This window comes from Engraulis encrasicolus, chromosome 22 (genome assembly GCF_034702125.1).
Source record: "Engraulis encrasicolus isolate BLACKSEA-1 chromosome 22, IST_EnEncr_1.0, whole genome shotgun sequence".
Taxonomy (NCBI): domain Eukaryota; kingdom Metazoa; phylum Chordata; class Actinopteri; order Clupeiformes; family Engraulidae; genus Engraulis; species Engraulis encrasicolus.
The window spans coordinates 48,339,722-48,352,182 of NC_085878.1; the positions used below are offsets into that span (position 1 = coordinate 48,339,722).

Below are 12,461 nucleotides of genomic sequence, written 5' to 3' on the forward strand. Positions count from 1 at the left end.
CCATCCTCCCCGCTGTGGACTGTGGCACAACGCTAAAACGCTACGTTGGTCTTCTTTGGGGGGGTGATGCTCCTCAAGGCTGTTCTCCATGTTGTCGTGTAGCTGGCAATAGTCTTCTTATGAATCCAGTTGTGTTTATGCATAACAGTCTTACACAGGGCTGGACTGGTAGACGTCTGATTTTTGGCTGTCCCTCGTCTTTGGCAGCCTTGTGTGAAGTAAGCCTCTTTGTAAAAGGGTTTTGACCCTTGGGCCAACCCCGAACATATTCACAGACCTATTACTTATTAATAGAAGAGATTGTTTACAGAAGTGATGTGATGGTCAACACACCAGAAGCAAGAAAGAAATGTATATTATTTACATATTGTCCCAGTCTGAGCAGGGTTTTCAGTGTTGATGGTGTTATTATTTTTTAATTCTTTGGCAATGCTGGTAAAGCTTCCCTCCATAGCTTTTCATCTTCAGTTGTTGAGAAGCCTCCAAGAAGTACAGATGTGACTGCTGTAGAGTGGTGGTTTGAATTCTGTTGCTTTTTTCTTTCTTTCTTTGACCATTTTCATCACACTCTAGAAATGCCCCGGGCCCCTGCTCTGGAAAAGAAAAAACAATGCCAGTTGCTATGGTTTTGTGTTTGTGAGTACCCTGGGATGGCAACCCCATTGCACTGAATCTCTGGATTGGGGAATGTTAGGCTTACTGTGCTGGCTCTGCCATTGAGAGTTAAGATCTCACCAAAGTGTGAACTCTCTAAATATCGTTCATGAGAATCTTTTCTCTGATATGAGAGAGATCAAAGACTGTCGCTTTCATGTGTTCTAATAACCATTCTTACAAACAAAAGATGTCCTATTTAAATAAATGTCATTTAAAAACAATTCCCAATCTGTGGTCTTTTATTTTTTGTATGTAAAATGTGTGTTAATATAGACTATCTTAATTGTATTATACTTTCTGGGGAAAATAATTGGGCCTCTAAGTTGAGACACTAAGACCACAACATCAACATAACACCACCACTTCTGTGTTCTGTTTGGCCTATTGTATCCTCATGGCCTGCGCCCATCCTTTCTCCAGTTTCTCATCTAAAGGTGCCCGAGCACGCATCACCCGGGGCGCGCGCACGCTGGATTCTCTCACACCAGCTTCCGCACAATGCGAGCTCTGTTATGATTGTCTGGATGAGCAGCGTAGGCTACTGCTTTACTTGGACAATTCGTTTCTACGAACACTTCAATGGACATACCGCAGACAATGCGTCGCTGTTTTTCCGCACGTTTCCAGTGAAGGTACTTGATATTCTGAAATGTCAGTCTATTTTCCCGTCATCCTGAAGTGAAGTATCGCCTGTTCCATTCCTTCTGCAGTGTCAGCAGCATCAGCACATGTTTTCGAATACTTGTCCTCGCTTACAGAGACATGTCTACGGCGATAACAGCGGTGAGGAATATGAGGACATTTTTAATTTGTTATAAGGGAATATCTGTGTTGTTAATGTGGGACTGAGAGCTATAACGCGGCAGTAGGACCATAAAGAGACGCCTGATATAAACTTTGATAACAGGGCGGCTCTCAAAGCGACCAATCTCCACGGTGTCATTTTGATAATAAAGTTGTTATAAAGTGTGAATAAGGGAGGGTCATGGCACCTCATTGAGGCTGTGAATGTGTTCCCCTAGGAGCTGACCCGAAACGACCCAGAATCAAGGTCCTGGGACTGTAAGAACTCTTTGTGTGTTCCATTCCATAGACCTTAATATTTGTGATTTCTTGTGTCTTCTATGTTTGGTTTAAAGCCTAGGCTACTTGAACCAGTCAGTCCAACAACTTAATCAATTTCTGACTATGTCAAGGAATTTTTGTCAGACACCATGCTGCTTTATGAAAGATTCTTTGGCATTTCGTATAGTTTTGCTTTGAAACTTCTGCAGTTGCATTGGCTACCATTTGCAACTGCAGAGTTTCACTGTGTTCAGCTGTTGTCTTGTATATAACCCATTTCTGCAGTGCTGGAGACCCTCACGAAGACATACCTCTTCACCTATAACCTGATTCAGTTGCTTGGCTTTCTTTGGATATTTTCCAGTATTACTGTGAATCTTGCTCTTGAAGGAACAGGTAAGACCCATAGCAACATCCTGTCTCACATAAGCACTTTGTAGGGAGTTGAGCTATTCCCTTTCCAGCCATCAGTCGATACAACCTTACTTAGAAGTCCTCTAGCCAGGAAATGATGGCTGTACTCCTTCATACAGTGCTCTTAGTAATTTTGTTTTCATGTGCTAACTGAATTGTTGGATACATATTATCTACTAAAACACCCACATAATTGTTAATCTTATTTGAGCTTTAGGCTACTAGGATTTGTGTATGTGTTTCTAAGATTGTGCACTAGAAAATCTAATCAAGGGTTTTAACTCCTCTTATTGAAGATTCAGTTTACCATACCTTTGACTACTGTTGGATCGTCATGTTCATTTGTCAAATACTGGCAGTGGTGGAGGTCCTCAACCCAGCTTTGGGTCTGGTGAACACGCCAGTCTTCCCTGCCATGGTTCAGGTACAGTGCAACAATGCAATCAGTAGCGAAATATGGGTTCTTTGTCTTTTCTTTTTTTTTCATTTTGCCATGTCAACACCTGTCTGTCAGATCATCTCATTGAGCCCACATAAACTGATTCATTAAAAATAATATTTACAGTTTCATGATCAATTGTTGAGGAAAATGAATCTCAGTCTTTTGCCTATTGTGCTGTTATGATTGTTGACCTATCTGAAGCACCCCGTTTGTGCGCTGCCCCTTTAAGGCCAGATGACGGCTCCCTGTGGAATGTGTTAAACTAATGTATCTTTAATGTGGGTCTAATGGACAGCACACACATAGCATGGTTTAAGTGGGGGGCCGGCTCGGTCATGAATATTGTACTGCAAAGTGGGTGACCTTCAAAAAGGATTTCCCTGTTTCTCCCAAATAACCGTTATTATGTTCACAGGTGATGGGGAGGAATGTCATCCTGTTTGTCATTTTCGGAAGCCTGGTTGAAATGCAGAACCGGATCATAGTGTTCTTTGTCTTCTACACCTGGAGTGCAATTGAGATCTTCAGGTAAGAGGATGGGACGCATGGACATAAATGTAAATTAAAAAATGTGACGTACAGCATTTATGTATGGCGTATGAATTTGTGTGACATTCATGATTGCTCTCTGACCTAAACCGTTTCCTCAAATTACAGTAAAAAGTTGCTGGGTTTGGAAAAATACCCTCCAAATCATGTAAATAATACATAGCAATAGTTTGGTATTTACACATACTTTAACAACTAAATATAGGCATCATACCTCCCTCACATGGATTGAGTTATAACCACAAAAATAATATACCTGTTCGGGCCAGCATTGATATTTGAGATATGTTCTCAGCTGTGTGTACTAGAGATAGTCAGTCTTAGAGATTATTGCCCATTTCATGTGGTCATGATATTGTCACTGTTACTGCAAGAAAATGCATGTCAGTTATGGCTGTTTTGGTGCAGGTACCCCTTCTGCTTGCTTGCGTGCCTTGGCATGGAGTGGAGATTGCTCTCTTGGCTTAGGTATACCAGCTGGGCACTACTGTACCCACTCGCCACGGTGGCAGAAGGTGAGTAAACACATAACGGTCTCCATTTTATGTTGTTCGTGTTACAATCGTCAGCACACCAGAGGTGTGTGGATGTCGTTCACACAGGAAAAACCCTGCCACCTGACTTTACTGAGTAGCTCATCTACTGTGCATGTCGGAAAAATTGCACACAGGGCCCCAGGGCAAGACACTTAAACGGCCCCCTATACAGCTTGCCAAGCTCACAATAGGGCCCCCACCACCAACACGGGAGGGGCCAGGGGCAAGCGCCCTGCTCGCCCTCCCTATAGTTCTGCCCCTGTGAGCGCTCACTCAGCTATTCAGTTTTTAGTTTAAAAAAAAAAACAAAAAAAACAAATTTGAATCAAATGTCGGGTTTTGCTGATCATGAGATGGGACAAACATTCCATCCCATTGTTATCATTCCAATGAAGTTCGAATACTCGCACATCTGGAGTTCGTTTCTCAAAAGCGTTGTTGTTAACTAAGTTAGCAACTTGTTTGCAATCCCATTGCCAACCTACTAAATTGCTAATTGGTTAGCAAGATGGTTTCGGGAAACGGGGTCCTGATTCTGATCTCATCTGTTTTACCTATCTTGTCTTTCTCTCTGTCTGTATCTATCTCTCCCCATACAGCGGTGACAGTGGTGCAGTCTCTGAGCATATTTGATGAGTCTGATCTGTACAGCATTCCACTACCTCCAGCTCTGGGCCAATCCCTCAGCTTCTCCTTCACACTCAAACTCTACCTGTTTGTCATGTTCCTGGGTAAGAGCACATACACAGCCATTGACTTAACATCATGTCAATTGACACAAAGTAACCATTGCTTAGTATTGGGTAAAATGAAGATTGGGTATTGCTTTTAGAGGGTTATTTGAGAGTATTTGTAGCCTTTTTGGGTGTAATAAACCATGGTTGAAACAGAACCAATAGTATGGGACAAAAGAGGTAGTTTGAACACTAGTAAGCATTAGATTTATTGTGTGTATTTGAGATAGCGAGCTAGTCAAGACTCTTGGCAACTTGGTGAGTGACTCCATTGCCTGTTCATTCACACAGGCCTCTTCATAAACCTGAGACACATGAACAGCCAGAGGAGACTCCACTTCCTCCGAAAAGACATCAAAGTGGACTGAGCCTCTGTGGTGTCATCTTTTTAGCCTGGTAAAGCAGCATCTTATTCACCATTACCCTGCAGGGTACAGGGGACATGTGTGTCTGTCTGTCCCTATCTATCCTGTTTGCAACTTCACACTAGAGGATGACATTTTTCCGGAATTCCTGTGGGTCCCGCAGGATTCCCGCGGGATGGTAGTCAAAATTTGAAAGATGAACGGGAGCGGACAGTATCAGGGATAAAGATGAATGGGAGCGGGCAGGAGCGGGAATAAAAATGAACGGGAGCGGGAATGCAAAAAATAGACAACCAAAAGTAGCCTACACCTGTCCATTGTTAAACAGTTTCACCCTGGAGACGATGTATTCACAGGCTATGAGAGAGGACAGTGAACTAATGCGGGTCACTTATTTTTTCATAATTAAAAAAACAAAATCCCCCCTCGTTCTTTTTGACGAAACAAGATAAACGGGAGTGGGAGGGGGTGGGATTGATTTCGAGTGGGAGTGGGCGGGATTGGGAGACATTCTTACAGGAGTGGATGGGATGGGATTTGTTTTTTTTTTACTCCAGCCCAGGATGGGATTTTTTTCTGGGACCTGGATGGGACAGGAGTGAAAATCCACTCCCGTGTCATGCTCTACTTCACACACAAAAAAACTGTTGAATGGAATTTGCTCAAACAAGTTACGGAGGTACAACAAGTTGGAGGTACAAGTTACGTTGCCAGATTCAGAGGTTGGAAGAACAGGAGAAAGGTAAAACTCAATTATTTAACTCAAGGGGAGGTGGTGAGAAATGGTGGACTGTTTTTTCCAACTTCAGCAGAGCATAGGAAGCCAGTGTTTTTCCATACAGCAAAGACCTGTGTTAAGTGTGATTTCAGCCATTGATTTTTTGTAGTAGTAGTAGATGTCAGGTAGTACAACTACAGCTATTGCCACTTGTGTATTAATTACTAATTAGAAATTAATGTAAAAGTGATTAACATGTTTTTAGATTATCCAGTAAAAAAAAACTGAAAAACAATTAATTAAATTTGTATAGTAGTGGTATTAACTGTAGTTGTACCAGCTTGACCTAGTAGAATATGTCAATGACCCAGATACTGTATGAGGGTCCATGGAAATCACAATGCATATTCTCTACCCTTGTGGTTCAGGAAAGAAACTATAAAACTCCTGCACACTGACCATTTCCTTTCACTTAATTCACAACGGTTCAGTATTAAGGTGATGATACACTGGCAACTTTTTTTTCGCAAAATGGTTCTGTACGATTTTATTTGGACAGTTTAGCACTACAATACTTATCAACAGTAGACCTGTTATCTTAATCTTTTTTCAGCAAAAAAATTAGGATCCAATCTTGTCGTTGCCTGGGAACATTGCCCAAAAAGCCGAAAGTATTTTATTATTGTATTGTATTTTATTGCCAAAAATCTATGTAGCTAGTGTTGGCACAGATGATTGAAATTGCATTGGGACTCAAATGTGCAGTTGCCCTGTGTATCATTACCTTATAACCATTATATATATATATTCTTTTTTTCTGATTAGCAACCTATGAATCATCTCCAACTCACCTGCGAACTGAGAAGTGAAAAAAAAAATCCCAAATTCTAGTTTTAAGGTTGAAAGGAAGTTGTGGAAGGAGTGTTTTTTATACAGTACATCATGTGTCCCCAGAATATCTCTATGGTGGTTGAATTCTCATGTGGTTTATACTCTCATGTCTCCCAGTGTTTGTCCCAAACGCAGGAGGCACTGCACTGTATACTACAGTATATCACGAAAGTGAATACACCCCTCACAGTTTTTGCAGATTTTTGAGTATATCTTTTCATAGGAAAGCATTACAGAATTTTCACTTTGACACAATGATTAGTGGCCTTTTAACAACTTATTTAACCGCTTACATTTCTTGTTCACTTAGAAAAAAACTAAATACAGCCATTAATATTTAAACATGTACTCACAAAAGTGAGTACACCCCAGATTAAAATCCGGTAGAGAAGGGGCTGTGTTGGCTCGAATCGTCTCGAAATGAAAAGGGATGAAAAGGGAGGTCATCAGTGTGCGTTTCAACCTTTCTTTGCATTGAACTTTTACATTTTGAGTCTGCATCTGGCTTAAATAGATTGGTGTGAGATTTGAATGCAATCCTATGGAGAATATCATGATCTGCTTCAGTAGTCACAGTGCATTTTGACATGCATGTTTCTTTTAGGTGTATTTCAGATTGCCAATGTTGACAGCATTCATGCATCCCCAAACCATGTCAGTCCCACTACCATGCTTGGCTATTGAGAGGATGCACTTTTTTGTGAAACTCACTTGTTTACCACCACACATGCTTGACACCATCTAAAGCAAATTTGTTTATCTTGGTCTCAAGAGAGATGAACAGACCAAGGATATGGATCACTGGAACCATGTTGTGTGATCTGAAGAGACCAAGATAAACAAATATACTTTAGATTGTGTCAAGCATGTGTGGTGGTAAACAAGTGAATTTTACAAAAAAAAGTGTATCCTATCAAACGTCAAGCATGGTAGTGGGACTGACATGGTTTGGGGATGCATGAATGCTGTCAACATTGGTAATCTGAAATACACCTCAAAGAAACATGCATGTCAACATGCATTGTGACTACTGAAGCAGATCATGATATTCTCCATAGGATTGCATTCAAATCTCACACCAATCTTTTTAAGCCAGATGCAGACTCAAAATGTAAAAGTTCAATGCAAAGAAAGGATGAAACACACACTGATGACCTCCCTTTTCATCCCTTTTCATTTCGTTTCATTTCGAGACGATTCAAGCAAACACAGCCCCTTCTCTACCGGATTTTCATCTGGGGTGTACTCACTTTTGTGAGAACATGTTCAAACATTAATGGCTGTATTTTGTTTTTTTTCCGAGTGAACAAGAAATATAAGCGGTTAAATGTGTTGTTAAAAAGTCACTAATCATTGTGTCAAAGTGAAATACTTTCCTATGAAAAGATATACTCAAAATCTGCAAAAACTGTGATACTGTACAAGAAATTACAGTATGGTGAAATAAACCAGAATATCCATATTACAGTACGCACATGTCCGTCTGGCACTAGTCTATGAATGTAGTTATTGCTACAAAGCAAACATCAAATAAAATATTCAAGTCCAGTATATTCTCATGTAATTGTGCTGTTGGTAGGATCTATTCCTTGTTATATTGACACTAAACCATTCGGAGACAGAGATGCATACAACGGATTTTTAAATGGCTGTCACTTGAGAAAGGTTCAACTCAGGCAGTGAATATCAATTTTTCCTGTGTCTTGACAGAAACTCATGCTAATTTTTATTGTTATAATATTAGTTTATATGATTGTTATTATTTTAATGTTTTGATGGTGTTAATTTTTTTCTTCACAAACAATTGCCGTTATTTAGAAGTAATTCATGTCATTGTATTTTGCCACAGGCTGGTATGATTTTTTTTTCATCTGCAACACATATGGACACGAGCCATCTTTCGTCATAATAAATAATACAAATTAAAAAATATATAGTGTTGTTACTGCTTCTCATTTATGTACCAGAATATGCATTATGGCAGTATAAGAAAGTGTGTACAGTATCATGATTGAGACAAACATATTCCTATGTATACTTTATATATTATTATGTGTAGTGTTGCTATTTAACAGCCATGCTATTTGTATTAACAAGGCAAAGCTGTAGTAGTATTATTTAATGGCCCAGCATTCACAGAGAGGTTGTTTAAGTACTTATGATGTTCCAGGGGTGGTGTACTTATTGCAATGTAGCATTTTCTTAACAGGATTAAAGCTGTCGTTATGCTTTTGGTCAGCAGAGGGCACTACCTCTCCTGCGGTGTCTGCTGTGACATGGTGCAGGTGAGGGTAAAACAGGTCTGGTGGCAGAACCAGCCGGTTACACCAAGGCTTCACTCTTGCTGCAACTATCCACAGACTCAAAGAACATCAAGATAGCAAGTGCCTTTGATTCTGTGTCATTACAACCATGTCAGTGCAACTTAAGTTTATACAGGCAAACCTATGGAAAACTTTTGACCCCTTACTTATTGCTATTGACAATTCATCTTTTTAAAAGAGGAAACAAGCGTGGAAATAGCATTATGAAGCCTTAATCAATGGCAGAAGTGCAAAGGACTGAACTTGTTTTTACTATCATTCTGTTTTCTCAAAAGGAAAATGCGCTCAACACCTGTCATTGTCCTCTGACAGAGCACCCTAACAACAAATGTCCTTTGACTTTATGACATTTACAGTATAATTACATTTGACACTGATGATAGCACTTTAGTTACGACTGATTGAGTCAATCTAATGCATTCATTCCCTCCATTATGTGGCATGAATAGCTTACCTGTGCAGAATAGTGAAGCAAGGGAGCCTCATTAGCATTTTTGAAAGCTTGGAGGGGAAAAAGCAAATCGTGACATGCTATCTAGTTGCATTTTATACATTTCTAGAGTGTAGACTCACCCTAATTTAATTCAGTTCTTTGTAAGTTTGTTTTATGAGCAGGTGGTTATGGAATGCACTCTTAAGACTTTAAATACATCTCAGTGTGGACAAACCTGTTTAACATAAGAAGACAGTAATCTAGTTTTTCCATGACTACATGGCCTGTCCAAGACAGCAGGCATGGTGTATGAGAGATGGTATCACAGTAATTTCAGTGACCTGTAATTCGTAACCGGCTGCTGTATGTGCTCCCATTCAAATGATAAAACAACATGTTTATGACTGAAAAGACGTGGATTGGGCTACATATTGTTTGCATATTTTTTTTTTATCCTTTTAATAAGGCTTTTATTTTATAAAGAGTACATTATAGATACCTGTAAATGCTAAATATTGGAATTGGGCATGGCATAAGGACATTCAGAGTGAAAATTATTCGAGAGAAAGAAAAAATGATGATAATCAAGGGCTACAACTTTAGTAGAGTAGGGCAAGAAGAGATACTTCACCAGTAACAAAGGAATTAAATGTGTCCCACAGCATATTACACAACAAGCCTGGGCTTGGCCTGATGCCACAGTTTTGTTGTAGTATTTATGATCCCAATCAGAGGACCATAGAAAGCAGTATGGTACAATAAAGCCTGATATTCTCAAAAGGTTAATGTGCTCACACATTTTGTGTTGCAACTATTGGTATTTGTTTGAGTCAATGATGTCAGTGCTATAGGATAACTTATAGGTCACATTCATCTAGCTGCTTCTGTGACCCGTGTAGTGAAATAAATTGGGCCATACAGAAAATGTGCTGAAGGAGGATAGGCAGTCGCTCCACGGCTGATGTGTAGGGGCCTTTCAGGATGGGTGTTGAAACGGTTCATTTGATCAACAGTCACAAGTGCTGCATCACTTTTTATGCACCTGAATGACTTTAGCTGGGTCCACAACACAGCCTTTCTTTTCATAATGTGCCAGGAGTTTATTCCACAGCTGATTGCACCTCAAAAGGTCACGGTTACCTGTTGGGTTGGAAAATAAAGCGTGTGACAATCTTGTAGGCTACGACACTCTCAGCTCTGAGATGTGGTGAGTTCTCCTAATCCTTCAAAGTTGGACCTTAAATTATTGAAGTTTTAATGTTTTAATTACATCGTCTGCATGAAAATAATATTAAGGGGGTTTTCACATTTTTACTCCAAAATGTGTCCTACATGCACCAGTACACACCCTTGTACGAAGATCGCTTTGTACTGCATTTGTACTGCATACATGGCTGGGACTCAAAGCTACTTTTACCTCAGAATTGATCTTGTATTGCTGTTAAAATGTATTATCGTAACAGATTCAGTACACATCCTTCAAAATAGTCTGTTTTTTCCCCTGCCTAGGACTTACATTTCCAAATATCATAAAAGTATGCTTGTCCTCATCCAGCTTCAGGCCTGGGCTTTTGGACTTATAGATTTGGGCTCTGACCACAACACCAAATAGCTTGTCAGTCACAGTGGTCATAAGCTCACAGTGCTGACATGATCAGCTGCAAGCATCAAGTAACATCTGGTACCGTGTTGAGCTTTGATATAGGACTCTGCATTTATTTACCTAGTATGCACAGGCCATCCTGGGCCCGAGTGATGGCCACGTTCACTTGGTTGGGGTCGGTGATGAAGCCCAAGTGTTCTGCTTGCCAGCTCTTGCTGCTGCTTGGCCGAGCCCGGAGCTCTGAAGGCTTACAGGACCTCACAGTTGAGAAGATGACGTAAGGCCATTCACTCCCTAACACACACAGACATTCAGTCACTGTGCAATTGTAAGTCACTGTGCAATGTGTAATTTCAATAAAGTTGAATCTAATGTTACACTGTGTGTGTTCAATAGCATTTGATGTGTTAGTCTTGTGTGAGTAATCAATTATATTTATATATATTAATTTAAAAAAACAATTTTTGATTGAAGGTTTCCTTTAAGAAAAGACTAATGCTGGACTTACCTTGACTCTTCATGATGGTGCATACTGTCACGTTTTCAATCTTTTCCTCTTTTAGTTTTTGATTAAGTCGGACCACTTGTGCATTGTATGGTGTGAGAATGGCAATGTCTTCTGGCGAGACTTTGGATTGCTTTATCAAGAGTTTAGCAATACGAACCTATAAAAAAAATAATGAAAACATGAAATATTTCAATATAATAAGAAAAGAGAATGGATGACTGCATCTGTGGGGTAGTGTGAAAATATTCAGGTGCTCATCGGTTTCCAAAGTTGCAAACTTGTAAAGAGAGAGGGTCCGAGGCACTCTGAAGTCCGTATTAAAAGTCCTTTATTGTTACATGGACACCATATAGCCTATACCATGGCTATATGGTGTCCATGTTACAATAAAGGACTTTTAATACGGACTTCAGAGTGCCTCGGACCCTCTCTCTTTACATATTTCAATATAATGTTTCGGTCGCAAAGATCACAGTAAATTAAGATATCAGCAATTGTAAAGTAATTGGTGATTGGCACTGCTGAACTATCCCAGACGCCTAGAGCTGCAAGGACGCTGCAATCAGTGATTTGAGGGGGTTTTTTTAAATTAAAAATGTGGGTATGCTAGAACTGAGTGAACACATTCCAGTGCAAGATGGCGGTCCTAGCTTTTAAATGCAACTTATTTCATGTTTTAAGTGCCTCAGGAGCTGAGGCATTTACAGTAGGTCTTGCATGAGGGATGAGGGCACCTTTTCCCAAAAGGCTCAGCCATTCAGCAGGTGTTTTTGTAGGTGCCTTAGGGTTAACTGGGTTAATCATTCCTTAACTGTGATACTATAGTAGATGTAAACACAAAATACATAACCATGATTACATTTCTCTTGGAACATTTACTTAAATAGGGATTTTGTAGAACACATATAACAACACCTTTTTAACAAATGGCAAATCAAATGACAGTTGTGTTTCCACTTACTGCCTGTGCAGCTTCCTCTGGGTTGGACTTGGAGTTTTCATTCCCTGTGGTCGTCGAGACGACCAGACTGTCCTCTGTTGCCTGGATGTGGCCAAACAAGATGGGGGTCCGCGTCCTGTTTCCAGTCAACAGGTAACCCTGTCCCCTTGTAGCCCCCGTCTTAAGGCGACCCTCATAGAACATCTCTGAAGGAAAGGCGCATATGTCCTCGTGCTGACGAAAAAGAACAAGGTTTATACAAGCGCTGCCTGGCACAAGGCC

General features: G+C 40.2%; 2 protein-coding genes across 3 annotated transcripts in view; one reads left to right on the top strand and one right to left on the bottom strand.

Annotated features, from left to right (window-relative positions):
- The first annotated feature begins 1,112 nt into the window (after nucleotides 1–1,112).
- Nucleotides 1,113–12,292, top strand: LOC134438806 (very-long-chain (3R)-3-hydroxyacyl-CoA dehydratase-like). 2 transcript variants are annotated; one of them, XM_063188464.1, is made up of 9 exons: nucleotides 1,132–1,440; nucleotides 1,680–1,719; nucleotides 2,008–2,118; nucleotides 2,433–2,560; nucleotides 2,994–3,106; nucleotides 3,536–3,642; nucleotides 4,263–4,394; nucleotides 4,689–4,793; nucleotides 12,212–12,292. In XM_063188464.1, the coding sequence occupies exons 1-8, from the start codon at nucleotides 1,420–1,422 to the stop codon at nucleotides 4,763–4,765; spliced, it is 729 nt and encodes a 242-aa protein (XP_063044534.1). In that variant the 5' UTR covers nucleotides 1,132–1,419; the 3' UTR covers nucleotides 4,766–4,793; nucleotides 12,212–12,292. The 2 variants fall into 2 exon arrangements, with proteins under 2 accessions (XP_063044536.1, XP_063044534.1); XM_063188466.1 differs by lacking the exon at nucleotides 1,680–1,719 and having other exon boundaries at nucleotides 1,113–1,440.
- The window catches only part of LOC134438685 (3'-5' exoribonuclease HELZ2-like), a 43,278-nt gene continuing 40,418 nt past the window's right edge, over nucleotides 9,602–12,461 (bottom strand). Inside the window, exons 11-14 of the mRNA XM_063188301.1 lie at nucleotides 12,201–12,413; nucleotides 11,240–11,396; nucleotides 10,852–11,025; nucleotides 9,602–10,268 (exon numbers count right to left, since the gene is read on the bottom strand). Coding sequence (XP_063044371.1) covers nucleotides 10,156–10,268; nucleotides 10,852–11,025; nucleotides 11,240–11,396; nucleotides 12,201–12,413 — 657 coding nt within the window. The 3' untranslated portion in view covers nucleotides 9,602–10,155. The remainder of the gene's footprint in view (nucleotides 10,269–10,851; nucleotides 11,026–11,239; nucleotides 11,397–12,200; nucleotides 12,414–12,461) is intronic.

Coding starts and splice junctions, on each gene's coding strand:
- LOC134438806 (XM_063188464.1), top strand. CDS start 1,420: ATGTCTACGGCGATAACAGCG. Junction 1,720..2,007: donor AGAATCAAGGTCCTGGGACT/GTAAGAACTCTT, acceptor CCATTTCTGCAG/TGCTGGAGACCCTCACGAAG. Junction 3,643..4,262: donor ACTCGCCACGGTGGCAGAAG/GTGAGTAAACAC, acceptor CTCCCCATACAG/CGGTGACAGTGGTGCAGTCT.